Raw genomic sequence first — 19,610 nt, forward strand, 5'->3', positions numbered from 1 at the left:
ACTCTGCCCACATGAATGACCCTGGTCACAAAATTTAGCTTGCCAATCAACTGCTGGAGCTCGTGGAGGGTTGCTTTTTCCCGGCTGCCTAAGCCCCTTAACTCCTCCCTGAAATCCCCCACCTTCTCATCGGGAAGTCTGGATATTACTGCGACTCAGTCTAGCTCTATCCCCAGGAATGTGAGTTTGGTTGAGGGGCCTACGGTTTTCTCTGCTGCCAGCAGAATCTCCAACTCCCTGGATAACTCTTGAAATGCTACCAAGGTGTCCCCACAATCTGCTGACCTTGCAGGGCCTTTGAACAGGAAGTCATTGAGGTAGTGTAGTTTACCCCTAGCGGGATGCCTGTCATACAGGGCCCATTCCAGAAAAGTGCTAAATTGTTCAATGTATGCGCAGGACAGTGTGCACCCCATAGGCATTGCTTTGTCAAAATATATTTCCCCCTCCCACTGAATACCCAACAGGTGGAAACTTGTGGGATGAACCGGAAAGAGGCGGAAACGGACTCAATATCCGCTTTTGTCATGAGGGCTCCGTGGCCTTACTACGTTGATGGCATCATCGATTGCAGCGTAACCCGCTGAACATGCCTCAGCGCCGATTCCGTCATTCACAGCATCCCTTCAGGGAAGAAGAGGTGAGGTGGTGGATGAGTCTGAACTGCCCCGGTTCCTTCTTGGGAACTACCCCCAGGGGAGAAATTAACAATCCCTTTGTTACCGGGAGAGGAAGGGGGCCCTCTATTTACCCAGAGATTTTTCTTTCTCTAGCTTTTTGCGAACCACCTCTGGGTGCTATAGTGCAGATTTTAAGACATTTGAGCAACCCAGTGGTAGGGGACCCTCAAATGGTATAACAAAATCTTTCTTGTTGTGATATTTTTTGGCTAGCTGTCAGAGTTGCTGTGTGTTGATGGGTGACTCAGTTAACCTGTAGTTGTGTACTCCATTTTGTCCCCCCCACCCTCTCTTGTCTGTTCTATTTTCTCTTTTTTCTCCCCTCGTGGCTCCTTCTTGCACCCTGCTGCTGAATGTCCTCCACCACACGTGGAGCATATGTGCTGGAATTTGCAAGAGGCACCCCATGTGCACTTGTAGAATCATACTTCCAGCAGATTGGAGTTTTCCAAGTATTATATGTTTTGGGCCTATGAAATGACTTGCCCTTCCCTTTGTAGAAATAACCCTGAAAGGAATGCTCACGTTTCCCTGCCCATGTTTCACCACCACCATTTCGTGAATGAAAGCAACATAACCTCCTCATTCCATTCCATTTCTGGATGTGTTTGCATTATTAGTCTAAAGCCCTTATCGTATTCTAACCATGCATCCCCTGGGAATTGCCTATGTGACCTCGTACAACCATAGGTCTGCTGCACAGCGTGAGAACATTTCAACAATATTGCAGGCCATGATCCTAAATGCGTCTAATCAATTATCAAAATTTCTTTCTTTCCGCTCCCTTCTCCTTTCCTCATCTTTTTTATTGCACGCCGTCAGGTCCAGCCATTCTAATTGAATCTCTAATAAGCAGAAAATGTCAATAAATTCCTTCCTCCATATCTTCTCTTTTACCACTAAGGGTATAAGGCTTGCCAGCCCCGTGGCTCTCGTGGTCATTGATGCTGGACCTGGCAAAGGCCTAGTGTATGCGTCCTGGGGTAGGCCTGTCCTGGGTCGCTTGTCGTGCTTGCGCTGCCCCATGCTGCCACAGGAGACCCTAATCCCACAAATGTCTCCTGCGTGATCTGCCCTTGCAATTGCTCCTATCGCGTGCAGCCGGGATCTACCAGGTGCCATGGTAGCCCAGATACCCCCTCCTGAGGTAGGGAGCATGCTGTCCCTAGCAACTGTGCACCTAAGCCTTTAATCAACAATGGCATTATTGATTTTAAGCATTCCTGTACTATTGTACCATTATGCTCACCCCTTGTCGCTGTGTTGGTGGCATCTCCGCTAGCTCCTGCAGTCGCTGGGATAGCTACAGGCGGCAGGTCAGTCCTCTTGTACCCTTTCTTGGCTGCCGTCCTCTGTGGCGCTCTCAATGCAGCCCTATGTCTCTTCCTGGGTGCTGGCCTACTCAGGTTCTCGAGTGGCTGATTGCTTGACCCTTCACCGGCATCGTGATCCAAGTATGACTGCAGCCAGATGGTCCTGTGCACCTCAGACGCTGCTCAAATTTGCCTCAATAAATCCCCCAGCTCTCCTGGTTTCTACTTTCCGCCCTGGTTCTCAATCATGCGTGCCTTTCGCTCGCCTCCTTCAATCTTTCTGCTTGGTGGAGTGCAGCAGCACTCCTTATGCATCAAAACACCTTAAATCTAACTGGGTGTTATCACTACCGGGGAACAGCTCCCCTAATGCACTGTCTAGTTTCCAAGCACCAGCAACACGTAGCCAACTTCCTCTTTGTTAGTGCTGCTTCTTCAGTTATTATTCCCCCTTTTTTTGGCCAAATTTGTCTCACGAGTATACACGTGAAATAGGACTAAGCAGTAACCTGTTCATCCCACCTGTTGTTGATCCTGCTCCTGGCCCTGCCCCTTTACTTTCTTCTTCGCAGACCCAGATCGCTGAGCCCTGTACAGCTGAGCCTGTCCACACAGCTCAGAGCTCTCGCAGAGTGCAGTCCGACCAACCTTGTACCGCTGAGGCTTCTGCTTCCTGCCAAGCGCTCCCACTGCAGGCGGATCACTCTATGCTGCACGGGGAGGACAGGTCCACAGCAACCGCTGCAAAATTGCCCAGAATCCCCACGTGTGGCATCGACCCCAAAGCTCAAACCCTGGCCTCTATGTTTAGAGGTCGGCTGCTCGAATGCTCCACAACGAGGAGCCAAACACGTTGTACTGCTGTCCCGGCTCCACCTCCTCCGTTACAGCCCAGCAGCCACTCCACAGTCTGGCCAAAGAGGCAGCAAGGGCGATCCGGCATGAGATGCTGGTTTGTCAGGCCGGGGATGCGGGTTCAACCGGCCGCCCGTACTCCGCTCAGCCGTGTCGTTCTCCGAGGGACCATGGGACTGCGCCAACCCTCTCTCGCGGACTTTTCTTTCTACACAGACCACTCCACTGCTGCTCGCTGGAAGACTGTGCCCAGTGGTCAATGCTGAGCAACAGTTGGGTCCCCACAGATTTTTTAAGGTTCCTCAGCGCGCCCGAAGAGGCACCTTAGAGCTGGCTGAAGTCTGGATGGGTCACAGTAGATTTCCTCGTCATGAAGATCAAGGGGGGGTCGAGCAGCCCCTGCTTCAACGCCAGGCTCCATCCTCCCAAAGGTAAGTGCAGCTCAAAATGTCTTGCTGTGCCACTCTCCCCGCTCCATGATGATAATGAGCTGTACTGGGGTGAAGCGCCTTATAACCCCCCTGCAGAATCCCTGCCTCTGATAGCGGTTTCCCCCCATTGGGGATTCATAACTCACCTGTCCCCCTCCATTGGACGGGAGGTTTTGGTGCCTCTCAGGTGCACCTTGGCACGAAGGGTTGACCCCATCTGCTTCTGGGCGCTTTGCAGTTCGTCTTTGGCTTGGTGGCTGTTATGGCACCGGCCCACGAGGCCCCCTTTGGGGACGGCCTCTGCAAAAACCCAATGGAGCGCCTCACACGAGTGCCGGAGCCCCCTTTCTCTGCACCCCGCCTACCCTGTTAACCACAAATGAAATATGAAAGTGATGTTGGTTTGGGTAGTACAGACTCCCAGCACCACCGGCTATTGAGCTTGCAACAGCACCTCATGACCCATCAGCCAGACAGAAGGGGGAAGAAAAGGCCATCACACACTATAACTATGATGCCCAAACAACATGTTCTCTTAGTGAAATCGCCAGGGAGGGAGCTGAGCACACAAAGGAGGGACATTTAAACAATTGCACCAATAACAAGCCAGAATTTCAAAATGACACAGACAATAACCAATGGCAATTGAAGGGTGTGCCAAAACCAACAGAAGAGAAATAACAGGTCTTGCAGGGCTCAACTCAAAAAGTTGTCTGTATGAATGTGGGAGGAAAGTAATGGTATTAGAGAAATTGTTGTTTGCTAAGCAATCATTTTATTACCTTATTATCATAATTCTTAGTGTTCAATGAATACCAAAGAATTAATGTAGACAGCAAAGGAAGATTTAATCAACAAATATCAGAAGCTGGTGACTATGGTGCTGGGTGCCCCTCAGTGATGTACAATAATGACAAATGCTTTTGTGCATATAGAAAGCAAACAACTTAGGTCAGTGATGAGATCATCATGTGTGTAGCTGCCCAGCTCACAGGAATGCAGCAATACACAAATGTCTGTGGGAATCCCTGTACTCCTCATGTCTTCACCAGGCAGGTCTTGACTTCCCAAAATGGAATCCAATGTCCTCCTTGCAATATACCATTGCATGTACATTTGCTGTCAGTGAACTTCACAGTACACTTATTGTCCAGCATTATTAACTCCATGCACTGTGCCATTACACACACATTCAGCACACACATTCAGTCTGTGCACACTGTTCAGTACTGTAGTTTTTCTGTATTGCACCAGGGTGTGCTATTTGTACACAACTACAGTGCCAGCACACACACTCACCATGTGCACTCTGCGCAACATTGCACCCTTCATGTATTGTACCTTACGCAAGCACACATACACCCAGTACATGCCGCCATTGTGCATGCATTGCACAGCACTGCATTGCTCATGTAATGTATTCCACACAGTTCATGAAGTAACCACACATATACCACACAACACTGCTCCATCCCTATACGGTACCCTTCCCAGGCACACATACATCCAGAGCAGGGTCACTACGCCTGCACTGTGCAGCACTCCACAGCTACCTGATGTAGGCTATGAGTAAGTTAAGTACACAGTAGCGGAACTTTTAAAAAGGTGAATCAGTCTATAGGACTCACTCCAGTGACACAGGGTAAAAATGACCTGTTCACTACTACTTATCATGACACGGAACACTGCTAGGACTGTGCTTGTGCTACTTAACTCTTGATGAAGGTGGTAGCCTTCCACCACTATGATGGTAGGGCTTTGTCCACCCCTTCCTGTCCATCAAGACTACAGTCCATGAGACAGACCAATGTCATGGCACACACGCATGATCTGTGTTCATCTATGACAAAAGATCAGCATTAGGGATCCAGACAATAGTACAGTTGGGCACTCAGGGCAGGGGTACAGATCTTACACCATGCAGAGGACTTTTCTGTCTCAGCATCAGCTTGTTGGGGGGGCCAGGAGCGTGTAAGGTAAAATCTAAATCTGCAAAGGTAGCAGTCATGTTCCAATCACTTCAAACAAGGAGAAAATTAGCCTCCTCATAATATATCACTATGTGAAGTTAGATGTTCGAGTTCAGGATCAAAACACTGATTTCAAGAGGAGCGTGCACTTGACAACCCTTGGCAGGAGCAGGTTATATTGAGTGTCCACAGAAGAAGTTAGAATGTGAAAGGGCGTTGCAATAGGCCGTGTGTAAAGACTGGGCTCTGAGCATCCTTCTGCACAGCACCTGCATTGGACAGGGCAGTTTCTCTGCGCAGAAGGTATGACCAACAAAGGTTCAATCAAGCTAAAGAAGTTCACCTCGTAGCCATGCCTAATGCTTTTTCAAGTATTTTTTTCCAGGTGCCTTTTTGTATATTCTGCACATGAACAGTTACTAGTTGTGATATTGTGTAGACAATATCAATTCAGATTGAACTACTCACTTGTCCTCCTCTTGTGCAATTTTACTATTGTTCTAACCTGCTCCACCTGCACCCACACAAACAAAAGTTCAATGCATTTGTTTAGGTGTGTGCAAGTGTGTGTACACTATGCGGTACGAGTGTGCCTGTGAGTGTGCAAGTGTGTGTGTACACTATGCAAGCACACATGTGGACAGAGGCACAATATCTGTCTGGAACCATTTTATTATTGCCGAACTAGATGAAGATATAATTGCTATAATTGGGGACAACGTGAAAGCTTGAATGTCAATGTATGCATTACTGGGATAATATGAGAAATTACATCATGGCAATATTTGCTTTACTGGACAATGCTGAAACAGGAAGGTCACAATATCTTAAAGGACAGTACACAATGTTTTAATGGTAACGTTTCTATTTTGAAGGAATTTGCTCGAGCACAGAGATATACAATGAAGCACTGAAATATTTAGAGTTTCCCTTCAGAACTGCCTATGAAATGTGTGGTATTTTACCGACTATATTGGTAAAATGCACTATACAATCTCATTTTTACATTTTCTTGGAGAGAAAAAGGGAGATTGAGTGGGAGAACGAGGGGTGTACACTGTTTATACATAGATAACTGTAATCTATGTATAAACGAATATGGGATGTTACAACGCAATCAAAATTATTGCGGTATGTAACATTGCAGTTTTTGCAATGCAAGTCGTTACAACGACTTGCGCGTGAGGGCGCTGGACTTAGGAGTAGTAAGATTTACTATTCCAACCCCAGTCTACGTACAGTAGGGAAGGTGATGGAATAGTACATCTTACTATTCCTCAGGTTATAGGGTCCTCCAGTGCAAGTCGATGTAACGTTTCCGTTGTAATGGCAGCGTTCTAAATGCATCGCAGTGTAATCACTGCGATGTGAAGGATGTTTCCCGTATAAACAGTGGACACCGTTTGTGGGTTAGTTGTCTAAAAAGTATTATGCACAAGTAGCATATTGTGTTGAAATAATTGAATATTATTACATTATATTGACATGGGCCTTACATGTGTGTATTCTGTAGGCTAGGAACCAACTGTGTGGGAAATTCTGGCGCTAAACGTATTTTCAAAGGTCTTGAAAAGAACAGAAGTTTGAGAATCCTGTCCCTGAAAGATAACAACATAAGTGACTTTGGCACACGTAGCATGGCTCAGAGTTTGAAGAATAACGAGACACTCGAGGAGCTTCAGTAAGTGTTTTCATACATTCAAATCATGTATTTGAGAGATTAAAATATCTTAGCATTGTTATGACACTAAAATGTCTTCCTGTTAGAAATGGAATTTCTGGTTGGCTAGGATAGTCACCTAAGCCAGGCAGAAACCACCTCTCTAGTCAAGGTAAGGGAGTTACACACCCAAGATAACCCCTGCACACCCCCTTGGTAGCTTATCCAAGAGGCCATGTGTAAAGTGTTAGTGCAACACATTGAAAGAAGGAAAGGAAGGACGGGAGGGAGGGAAGTAGTAAAGCAAGGAAGGAGATAGAAGGAAGTAAGGAAAGCATGGAAATAAAGAAAGAGAAAAAAATTAAAGAAAGAAAGAGAAAAAGAAAGAAAAAAGAGAAAAAGAAAGAGAAAAGGAGAGAGAAAGAAAGAGAAAAAAGAAAGAAAATAAGAAAGCAAGAAAGAAAAGTGAAAAAGTAAAAAAAAGAAAGAGAACAAAGAAAAAGGAAGGAAGAAAAGAAAGAAACCAAAAGTAAAGTAAAAAAAAACTAGAAAGAAAGCAGTTAGATTAGATTTATAGAGCACGCCGATTAATTTATATTCAGAGTTCATGTGAGCTGATGTGACATAGCAGTATGTTGATAAATAAGGCCACTCCAGCATGAATTTACAACAGCATAAGCCTGAGATAGGATCTGATAAAGCTGGCCTGTGCTCACCTCAAATACAACACTAAAGTAATTATAAAGTAAAAGCAAAAACACTGGCAATGTGTGAGCATGTTTTCCTTGTGAAAAACCAAAATGCAATCACTCAAAGTGAAGTTAACCAGTGCCTTAAGTAGGTTGCCCCATTGCCCCATGCTGTATGCTGTAAGGACGGAAGCAAAATGTGAATGACACAACAGACCAATGGCACATTAAGTAAGTATATTATAAGTATAATTTTAGTAAAGTCAAAAGCCTAACGGCAGACCTAACAAAAGCTTCCAGAGAATATATGGAGTGTCATAAGAAAGCGTTCCAACTCAAACAAATGGGAGAAAAGCAACCACTGAAAGAAAATCTTTGGACATCATAGGGCTATCCAATCATAATGATTAATGTTTGATACGTCCGAACAAATAAGTGTGTTTTCAATGGCAACAGCTATCCCAATGCTATTAACCTCCAGAGAAAAGTGGGGAAACGTTACACGCAGTATGTTCCTTCATGGTGATACAACTATTCTTTTTCCTATCATTTGTATATTGAGGAAAAGAAAAGATTGAAAAGAGGTTCATTTGACTCACAAATTTGGGTAGGTAACACATTGCATTTGGCAAGGCCATGCTTTTCAACCACTCTGAAAGTAGTAACCTTTCTTTCTCAAGGAATGGAAATAAAGAACGTGAAAACAAAAACAAGCATTAGCAATGCCGAAAGGTTTGACATGCCTTTGTCAGCTATTAATCAGACCTTTGTCAGCTATTAGCCAGACCTACTGGCTCTGGCAATGCTTGTTGTTAGATAGTATGCATCCCTTCTACTTGCTCTGTCGAAAATGGTCATATTTATCATGCTATCAAGCTGTCTCTTCATTGCTTTGTAATGTAGATCTTCCATGTAATTTATTAAGGAAAAACTTAATTTTATTAAAGACATGGAGGCGAGGATTATGCTTTCTATTCTTGATTTATTTTGAATAGCAGCAGTCAAGATTTAGAAACTACAAATCCCATAAGGCATGGGACTACCAGCCAATGGGAAGAAACAATGCAGAAACAATAACAACCAATAGTCACACAATAGACCCCATAATACTCAGCTTGATGGTGAACAACCCTCTTTTCTTGTGCGACAATTAATAATATTTAACAAAGGAATTATAGAAAAAATAATAGCACATGTTAAAGTCAACAAGAACATTTCTTGGCAAACGCAGATAAGTCAAAGACCCAAAGATCCAGGTGAAGGTGAACTAGATGCAGCATAGCTATGAAGTCCCAGAGGAGTCTGACGAAGAACATTAGATGAAGATGACAATTCCTTCAGAAGAAGCTGGAAGCAAAGGGGCCACTATGAGGGAAGGAAAGAAACATGAAAATATTCACTGTTGAGGTGGGATAATACTCACCTCTGGGTCTTAAATAAAATTAAGACTTTACTTCATAAACAGCTAGGAAAGTCTGCATTTTATTTCAAGACCAGAGGCTCCCATTATGCTTTTTTAAAGCATGTTAACAGCCACAGTAGATGCTATATGTATATGTACTGGTCTGCAATTGAAAGTTTTAAAAACAGTGGGCTATATTATCAAGAAAGGGCGATACATTATCGCCGCTTTTATCGGTAGGAAACTGCCGCTAAAGCGGCAATAATGGGCTTGATAATATGCCCTTGTGAATTCCCATAGAAGCCCAGGTTCTGGTGTTAACCTGGGCTTCCATGGGAATTCACAAGGGCATATTATCAAGCCCATTATCGCTGCTTTAGCGGCAGTTTCCTGCCGATAAAAGCGGCAATAATGTATCGCCCTTTCTTGATAATATGGCCCAGTATCATTAGACCAGTCGGCTGATCTCAGAATGTCTTAGAGACGAGAGCCAGCCCAAAAAGCTTTGGAGGCCATGGCTCCTCTGAAAGAATAGGCACCAAAAATGGAAGTATCAATCCCTGCTAGGGACATAACCCACCCAACCCAGCGAGCAAGGGTAGGCGAGGAGACATGATAATTGGGTTTACTAAAGGAGATAAGGAGTTGGGAATGTGAAGACGTTCTGAGATCAATTTTCTTTTGCTGATAAATCTTGAGACCCTGCCCAACACATAATCTGGACTGAACTGGATAGTAAGAATAAAACACATATGTTGAAATTTGTTTCTGTGCGTCTGCAAACAGTAAACAGTACACCTGTTGGAGTAAATTGACGAGAAGAAATATCCAATGCTCTAACATGAGACAAACATTTAATGAAAAATCAAAAAACAACAACATAGTCAGTTTTGCAGATAACATGTTTAAAGAGAGGTCAACATTGTCAGGCCATGAGAGAAACAACTTTAGGATACCATTCACATCCATCAAAGTACTGTACTTTGGAATAAGAGGATTGGAAAACGTTACTCCCTTTACAAGTCGACAAATGAGTGGATGCTCCCCTACCGTTTTTCCATTGACGTATTGATGACTGTTAAAAAATAGCAGATCTGTACAAATTGATAGTACGATATAATTTCTCACCACTAGCTTCCGCAGCCAGGAAATTAAAAGTCTTTATTATAGTCGCGGAAAAGGGATCAATACTTTTTCCCACACACCAGCCTGCCCATAAAGACCAGGCAGATGTGTACACGTTCGTGGTTCCAGGAGCTCGGGACTTGTTAATATAGTCTGACGCTTCTGACAAAATGAGCAGGACAGAATGGGAGACCCTGTTACTTTCCAAGTGGAAAGACAGAGGGAGTTCTCTAACACTAGATTGTGCGGACGGCCCCAGGGATCTAGGAGAAAACTGGGGAAGGAAAGTAGTAGAATCAGAAAATCATCATTAATTCCTGCAGAGGCAGAAACCAGACCTGTGTTTACCAAAAAGGAACTACCAATACCAGAGCTCCCTGCTGATTTCTGACCTGTTCCAAGACTCTGTTTATCGTGATAAAAGGTGGAAAAACATAATTTATGCAGTTGAACCAGTCCTGAAGAGAAGCATTTGAAGCTAAGGCCAAGGAATTTTGGTGCCAACTGAAGAATTGGGGCAGCTGTGAGTTCAGTCTGGAGGCAAACAGGTCTATCTGGAAAGGACCCCACTTGAGGAGCAGAGACTTGAAGATTGACGGATGTAGTTTCCAATCACTGGCATCTTGAAGGTCGCAAGAATGCCAATCTGCTACAGAGTTGCGATCTCCTAGCAAATATTCTGCATATACAGAAATTTTGTTTAAAAGGCGGTGTTTCCAAAAACCTTTTGCCAGTTCCGCTAGGGGCCTGGAGCTGGTTCCACCCAGGTGGTTCACATAACAAACTATGGAAATGTTGTCTATTTGGAGTAGAATGGAGCAATGTACCCTGTTTTTGCAAGGCTTCTGATTGCAAAGGAGCCGGCAAGCATCTCTAAACAATTGATGTGCAATTTGGACTTCTCTTGTGACCATGAACAGCCAGTCGATATTGGACTACAGTGGGCGCCCCATCCTGTTCGGCTTGCATCTGACTCTAATACAAGATCTGGGGCTGAGGTGAAGATAGTCTTGCCGTTCCAAGCATCTAAATGGTCTAATCACAATTGCAGTTCTTGTCTGGACTCTTGATCTAGGGAAATTAAATCGAAATAAGCGAGCCGTTTTTTCAGTTGATGTATGTTTAGTCTTTGAAGAGATGGATAATGTAGAGGACTTGGAAAAATGGCCTAAATAGAGGATAAGAGGAGGCCCACAATTCTTGCCAGGGATCTGAGGGAAATTGATGAACTTCACAGAGTCTGAAGAATCTCGAATTTTATAGTCTTTCATTTCGGTGAGGCAAGATGAAGAGTGGCAGAAGAAGAGTTTATCAGAAAACCCAGAAACTCGATCTGTTTGTTAGGGACAAGAAAATATTTCTCTATAATTATAAGAAAACCCATGGGCGTGAGTAAAGAACGTGTCAAGAGAATGTGATTCTGCAAGCTTGGCTCATTAAAAGTACATCATCTAAATAGATGATCACCCGGATACCTTGAGCTCTGAGAAAATCTACCACAGGTTTCATGAGTTTGGTAAAACACCATAGTGCTGAAGAGAGACCGAAGAGGAGAGATATAAAAGTCATAAGTTTGGCTGAGCCTTTAAAATTGGAGGAATTACCTGTGAGATGAATGGATAAGAACTGTGAGGCAAGCATCCTGAAGATGAACCATCCAGTCGCTCTGGAACAAGGAGTCCCTGAAATTAATGATCATTTTCATTTGAAATGGCGATAAACGACAAATTGATTGAACTGTCTGAGGTTTATCACTGGTCTCATTTTGTTATTTTTCTTGCAGACTAAAAAGAGAGAGCTGAAGAAACCTGAAGGATCATGAAGGGTTAACACAATTGCGTATTTTTAGAACAAGGACTGGATCTCTAGAGAGATGAGACTGACCATCTCGGAAGAGAATTTTGGAGGGGAAGGAAACACAGTCTGGAAACACTTGGAGTAAAGTTCAAAGAGATAACCTTGAACTGTGCTTAGAACCCAACTGAAGTTTTAGAATGCTATTTTGGTAGAAATAAACATAGATGACCCCCCTACAGAAGGAGGGCCAGAAAAGGGACTTACTGACCTGGGAATTGTATCGAGAGCCATTGTGTCTATGACCTCTGAAACCTCAATTGGCTTGGGGTAAAGTTGAGGCTTGTATTCCTGGTAGGAAGAATTGAAGGAACCTCTGGAGTTGCGGCTGACAGAGCAGCCCCTGCCTCTGCCGGCCCTGGAGAAAACCTGTTGAGCGAAATCCTTTCGGAGTGATGGGTGTGCTTTATCAAGAGAAGCAAAGATAGTTCCTTATTACAGGAATCTTCAACCAAAAGACCTTCAGCTTTTAATCTAGGGTTTATAGTTGCCAGGTTGGCTAATTTAGGTATCAGTTTTGTTAGACGGACCGGGAGGGTCGGCCGAGTTTACGGGGAGAGGTCTCCAGGGAGAGCCGTCTCCAACGACTGTACAGATAAGTAACTTCCCCCCCACAGACGGACACCACACAAGATTGAAGGTTAACGAGACTTTATATGCAATTCTCAGGTTACGTTGATATAATACAAGGAGGTCTGGACTCAGGGGTCCCCTCGGTTCTGATCTCTGGTTGAGGAAAAGGGTAGCGGGACAGTCTTAGTTACCAATGAGTTCAATAGCTCTCAATCCTCGAGCTCGGCGTGTTTGCTGATCGGGCCGTGGAGGAGCCAAGCCGGTCCCGAGATGGATGAAGGATGGTCGACGGGCCGTGGAGAAGCCAAGCAGGTCCCGAGATGGATGAAGGATGGTCGACGGGCCGTGGAGAAGCCAAGCAGGTCCCGATGCAGATGACGGTTACAACGGTCCGCGGCCTCGCCAGCAGATCCGGACGACGGTGAAGGATGAAGGTTACGACGGCTGTGGCAGCGCCAACAGGCAGGATGATGGTGCACAGGACAGAGCTACGGCAGCGCCAGTAGTCCGTCCAGGATGAGTTCTTCTTTCGTCTCTCGACTCCAAGATACAACTCCCTTCCTGCTCTGGAGCTGCCCCAGTTATAGGGCTGGTGTGCTTTGATGTCCGGACCCTCGCACTTGGAGGTCGGGAGGTCCGGGATGAGGGAGTCCAGACACCCAGCAGGGGGGTGGAGCCAGCGCCCGGGGAGGCGATGGGCGAGCGGCACTGGCCGGGGGAGAACCATCGACACCTCTTTCTCCCATTGACTGGCCAAGTAGCTCGCTCACCTCCTGGGTGGAGGGTGGTGCCGGAATGTCTGAGGCCGGGCTAGGCCCAGGGTTGAGGTCGATCGGGGGCCAGGCGGCCTCGTGGCGAAGTGTCCAAGATGGCGGCCCCGGCTGGGCGCATGGGCCGGCAGTGGATCGGACCCACGAGGTTATCATGCTCGAGGGCAGGTGTCCCTGAGGGGACGTAGGACATGCAATGGTGGTGTGTGGTGCTTGCGTGACTGGCTCGGGCCTGGTCGAGCCGGGGGGAGAGCGGCCCGTCATGTGGCCTGTCCAACATGCGTCCCCCCCAGCTGAAGGCGGGGAGAGTTACCCATCCTCTTGGGGACTCTCTTCGTCGAGGCGGAAAAACCGGGACAGGCCATCCGCGTTGGCGTGGTCGGACCCAGGCCGGTGTTCCACGGTAAAGTCCATACCTTGCAAGGAGATGGACCAGCGTAGCAGTTTTGGGTTTTCCCCCCGCATATGCATCAACCACTGCAGGGGTCGGTGGTCAGTCTGCACCCGGAAGTGGGTGCCAAAAAGGTAGGGTCGGAGCTTCTTGAGGGCCCATACCACAGCGAAGGCTTCCCTCTCTATGGTGCTCCAGCGTTGTTCCCGTGGCAGGAGTCTCCGGCTGATGAAGGCCACCGGTTGATCCAGGCCTTCGGTGTTCACCTGGGACAGGACCGCCCCAATGCCCTGGTCGGAGGCGTCCGTCTGGACGACGAACTCCCGGCTGTAGTCTGGGGCCTGGAGCACAGGAGCGGAACACATGGCGGCCTTTAGCTGTTCGAAGGCCGCTTGGCACTCTGGGGTCCAGTTCACCTTCTTGGGCTGATTTTTTGACGTGAGCTCGGTGAGAGGCCCCACGATGGTACCATAGTCCTTCACGAACCTTCGGTAGTAGCCCGTGAGGCCCAGGAAGGCTCGCACCTCGGTTTGTGTGATAGGGGGCTGCCAGTTCTGGATGGCGGCAATTTTCAGTTGTAGAGGGGCCACTAGACCGCTTCCCACCTGGTGTCCGAGGTAGGTCACTGACCCTTGTCCAACTTGACATTTGCTGGCCTTGATCGTGAGGCCAGCTCGCTGAAGGGCTTGCAACACTGCTTGGAGGTGGTGGAGGTGCTCGGTCCAATGGTGGCTGTACACAGCGATGTCGTCCAGGTAGGCGGCGCTGAACTCTTCGAGCCCCGCCAGGACCTGATTGACGAGCCGTTGGAAAGTCGCTGGGGCATTTTTCATGCCGAAGGGCATGACCGTGAAATGATAGTGGCCATCGGGGGTGGAGAAGGCAGAACGTTCTTGTGCTCGGGGTGTGAGGCCGATCTGCCAATAGCCTGCCGTTAGGTCGAAGATGCTGAGGTAGCGGGCAGCGCCCATTCGGTCGACCAGGCCATCTGCCCGGGGGATGGGGTGTGCGTCCGTTCTGGTGACTTCATTCAGGCCCCGGTAGTCGACACAGAACCGGAGTTCGGGTGTGGTTCCGGGGGCGGCTGCTTTGGGGACCAGTACGACCGGGCTGGCCCATGGACTGTCGGAGGGCTCGATGACCCCGAGCGTGAGCATCTTAGCTACTTCCGCCTGGATGCAGGCCCGTACCCGATCCGGTACGCGGTAGGCCCGGTGGCGGATAGGAGGGCTGTCTCCGGTGTCCACATCGTGCACACACCAGGAGGTGACACCTGGGGTGAGGGAGAACAGGCTGGCAAATCGTGATAGGAGGGCTTGGCACTCTTGGCGTTGTTCCTGGGTGAGGGTCTCCGAGAGTCGGACCCCATCCACGGAGCCGTCTTGCTCCTGGGTCCGCAAGAGGTCAGGGAGAGGCTCGGAGTCATCTTCAACCCCGTTGTCTGTGGCCATCAAGAGGCTGAGTTCTGTTCGTGCAAAGTGGGGTTTCAGTCTGTTGGTGTGGAGGACTCGGAGCGGATTCCGGGCGGACTCCATATCGATCAGATAGGTGGCAGGACCCTTGCGCTCGATTACCTTGAAGGGTCCCGTCCATTTGTCTTGGAGAGCGCACGGTTCTGTGGGGGACATTACCCAAACCTGTTGCCCCGGCTCGAATTCAATAGATGAGGCGTTCTGGTCATACCATTTCTTCATGTCCTCTTGACTGGCCTCTAGGTTGGCTTTTGCTAGGTCTCTGAACCGCTGGGACTGGTTGCGGAGGGTGAGGAGGTACCGGAAGACATCTGGAGGACTCTTGGCCGGGGGCATCTCCCAGCCTTCCTTGATCAGGCTGAGTGGCCCCCGTACTGGGTGCCCATAGAGCAGCTCGAATGGGCTGAAGCCTAGGGACTTCTGTGGGACCTCCCGGTAGGTGAAGAGGAGGCACGGCAGCAGCACGTCCCACTGGCGACGGAGGGGTTCTTCCAATCCCCCGATCATCCCTTTTAGTGTGCGATTGAACCGCTCAACAAGTCCGTTTCCTTGGGGGTGATAGGGGGTCGTGAAGCGGTAGGTGACCCCACACTGTTGCCAGAGGGACTTCATATATTTGGAAATAAAGTTCGTGCCTCTGTCACTGACGACTTCTCGGGGAAACCCCACACGGGAGAAGATCCCCATCAGGGCCCTGCCGACCACTGGGGCTGTCACAGTCCGGAGAGGAATAGCCTCAGGGTAGCGGGTGGCGTGGTCCACTAGTACTAGGATGAAGCGATGGCCTTGTCTTGTACGCGGGTCTAGGGGTCCCACAATGTCTATTCCGACCCTCTCAAATGGGGTCGTGACTACGGGAAAGGGTTGCAGGGGGGCCTTTAATTTGCGGCCGCTCTTCCCACTAGCTTGGCACGTGGGGCAAGATCGGCAATGCTGGTGCACATCGTTTCTCATTTTTGGCCAGAAGAAGTGGGTCACTAGGCGGCTGTAGGTTTTATCTTGTCCCAGGTGCCCTGCCAGGGGGACATCGTGCGCCAGATTTAGCAGGAAGTCTCTAAAGCGGAGGGGCACCACTAGTACTCGGTTGGCCCCCAGCTCGGCGATTCGTTGCTCGCTGTACAATAGGTCATTGTCCCAGTAGACCCAATGGGTTCCGGAGGTATCCCCTGCGCTTTGGGCGAGCGCTTGTTGTCGGAGTCCCTCAAGGGAGGGACAGGTCTTCTGCTCCTGACGAAATTGTTCTTGTGTGGGTCCCCCTTCTTGAGCCCACTGGTCAAGATTAGCAAGGTCGGAAGGTTGAGCAAGTTCGAGGGGGATGCCCTGGTCGGGGGTCTCGGCGGGGGCGACCGGAGGCGGAGGCGCCGGCCATTCTGGTTCTTCCGGGTGATTGTTGGCACGGGCGGCCATGGACCGGGTGGTGACGCACGCCCAGTCTGGGACGCCCAACATCCCCAAGTGTGCTTTTCGCTCCACGGCTGCCCACGGGGAGCTTTCCAGGTCATTTCCGAGGAGGCAGTCCACGGGGGCGTCGTCTCGGACCGTTACCCTCAACATGCCGGAGACCCCTCCCCACTCAAAGGGGACGCAGGCCATCCGACACAGACTCTCCGAGTTGTCGGCTGATCGCACAGGGCAGAGAATGTTCGGTAGATATTGTTCTGGGGTCACCAGATGACAGCGGACGGCTGTCACACTGGCCCCGGTGTCTCGAAGGGCTTCGGCCCGTTGTCCATTGATGCTCACCCATTGGCTGTACTTCTGGGTGTTAGCGGGTAGGGGGACCCGCGGGACCATGTCTCTTCCCCCTAAGCACGCGAGAGTCATGGCGGCTGGCTCCCACTCTTGATACTCTTGCTCGTCTGTTTCTTGTTCCTCGGAGATCTGTTCTTCCCCTAGTGCCGCGGCGGCCACCTGGCGGGGTCTTGGACTCTGATACTGCGGGCAGCTTGGGTCGTTTGCATAGTGGCCGACTCGTTGGCATCGGTGACATGTAACATTGGCTCTGTATCCCGGTCGCGCCGGGGTGCTGCCCCGGTTGGCCGGGGGGGTGGTGCTGGTAGTGGGGGCGGCCGGAGTGATGTCTCTTCCTCGTCCTTGGCCCCCTCCTCCTCCTCTGGATCGGTGGTGACCATTGTTGTTCCTGTTCTGCTCGTAGGACCCATTCCGGCCCACTCGGGTGATCTCCCACCGGTCAGCTTCAGCTGCGAGCTGCCGGGGATCGGTTAACTTGCTGTCGAGGAGGTGTTGGCGTAGTTCAATGAAGCAATTGTTGGACAGATGCTCCCATACCATCAGATTGAACAACTGCTCGTAGGTCGTGACGTTGTTCCCTCTGATCCAGCCTTCGAAGGCTCGGCTAAAGTACGTTACATAGTCCACCCAAGTTGTACCTGGAATGCGTGTGCAGTCTCGGAACCTCTGACGGTACATCTCGGGCGTGAGGCCATAGCGAGTGAGGAGGGCCGCTTTCATATGGTCGTAGGAGGTCATCTGGTGGTCTGGGAGCTGTAACAGAGTATCGCGGCCCTCATTGAGGAATTTGCCCCATAGGCCGGCTCCCCAGTCGGCTCTATCGATCCGGTGCGCAGTCATCGCGATTTCATATGCCTTAAACCATTGCTGGATGTCGTCTTCTCGAAAATATTCTCGGACCACATCCTTGGGGATGTGCACTTTTTTGTCCGTGGTCCCTGGGGTGGACGGTCTGTCGGGCACCCCTAACTCTTTATTCTGTTTGCGCAGGTTGATCTCGGCTAGGTTCCGCTCGTGCTCGTACGTTAGTCTTTTTTCCTCGAGCTCTCTTTGCCTCTGTTTCTCCTCTCTTTCTTCTCGGAGGCGAAGGTGCTCTAAGTTTATTTTTTGCTCGGCCAATTTGAGTTCTATGTCCATCTTGAGTCGGGCCATTTCGAGTTCGTGTAGTCGGGCTTTTTCTCTTTCTTGGATCTCGTCTTGCGAGAGACCCGTTCTTTGCTCTTCAGGGGCCGTGTTGGTCTTTTGCGCGGTGCTTTGCTCAGGGGCTTCGACATCCCCGGTCTCTGCCCAAGATTCTAGGGCATGCTTAAAATCGTCCTTGGTACTTAGTCCGGTGGTAGCGATACCTAGTTCGATGCAGAACTGCTTTAGTTCACGATGGCTGTATTCCTCTAGTTTCTCCATTTGGAACTTCTCAGTTGATCCGCTCTCTTTAGTCGACATTGTTGTTCGTTGTGGGGTGAGCTACTCTCTGTACGTTATGCGGTGATTCGGATCGCGCCGCTGGCCACCAATGTTAGACGGACCGGGAGGGTCGGCCGAGTTTACGGGGAGAGGTCTCCAGGGAGAGCCGTCTCCAACGACTGTACAGATAAGTAACTTCCCCCCCACAGACGGACACCACACAAGATTGAAGGTTAACGAGACTTTATATGCAATTCTCAGGTTACGTTGATATAATACAAGGAGGTCTGGACTCAGGGGTCCCCTCGGTTCTGATCTCTGGTTGAGGAAAAGGGTAGCGGGACAGTCTTAGTTACCAATGAGTTCAATAGCTCTCAATCCTCGAGCTCGGCGTGTTTGCTGATCGGGCCGTGGAGGAGCCAAGCCGGTCCCGAGATGGATGAAGGATGGTCGACGGGCCGTGGAGAAGCCAAGCAGGTCCCGAGATGGATGAAGGATGGTCGACGGGCCGTGGAGAAGCCAAGCAGGTCCCGATGCAGATGACGGTTACAACGGTCCGCGGCCTCGCCAGCAGATCCGGACGACGGTGAAGGATGAAGGTTACGACGGCTGTGGCAGCGCCAACAGGCAGGATGATGGTGCACAGGACAGAGCTACGGCAGCGCCAGTAGTCCGTCCAGGATGAGTTCTTCTTTCGTCTCTCGACTCCAAGATACAACTCCCTTCCTGCTCTGGAGCTGCCCCAGTTATAGGGCTGGTGTGCTTTGATGTCCGGACCCTCGCACTTGGAGGTCGGGAGGTCCGGGATGAGGGAGTCCAGACACCCAGCAGGGGGGTGGAGCCAGCGCCCGGGGAGGCGATGGGCGAGCGGCACTGGCCGGGGGAGAACCATCGACACCTCTTTCTCCCATTGACTGGCCAAGTAGCTCGCTCACCTCCTGGGTGGAGGGTGGTGCCGGAATGTCTGAGGCCGGGCTAGGCCCAGGGTTGAGGTCGATCGGGGGCCAGGCGGCCTCGTGGCGAAGTGTCCAAGATGGCGGCCCCGGCTGGGCGCATGGGCCGGCAGTGGATCGGACCCACGAGGTTATCATGCTCGAGGGCAGGTGTCCCTGAGGGGACGTAGGACATGCAATGGTGGTGTGTGGTGCTTGCGTGACTGGCTCGGGCCTGGTCGAGCCGGGGGGAGAGCGGCCCGTCATGTGGCCTGTCCAACAAGTTTCAATAAAAGTCCTTTACGACGTGCATGTGCAATGGCAACATTGCCATTGC

General features: G+C 49.5%; 1 protein-coding gene across 1 annotated transcript in view; it reads left to right on the forward strand.

Annotated features, from left to right (window-relative positions):
- LOC147669070 (NACHT, LRR and PYD domains-containing protein 1 homolog) overlaps nt 1-19,610 on the forward strand; it is a 210,103-nt gene that overhangs the window by 168,119 nt on the left and 22,374 nt on the right. The window contains exon 4 of the mRNA XM_086948248.1: nt 6,763-6,930. Within this exon, the coding sequence (XP_086804374.1) occupies nt 6,763-6,930 (168 nt within the window). The remainder of the gene's footprint in view (nt 1-6,762; nt 6,931-19,610) is intronic.

This window comes from Lissotriton vulgaris, unplaced genomic scaffold (assembly GCF_964263255.1).
Source record: "Lissotriton vulgaris unplaced genomic scaffold, aLisVul1.2 SCAFFOLD_1708, whole genome shotgun sequence".
NCBI lineage: Eukaryota > Metazoa > Chordata > Amphibia > Caudata > Salamandridae > Lissotriton > Lissotriton vulgaris.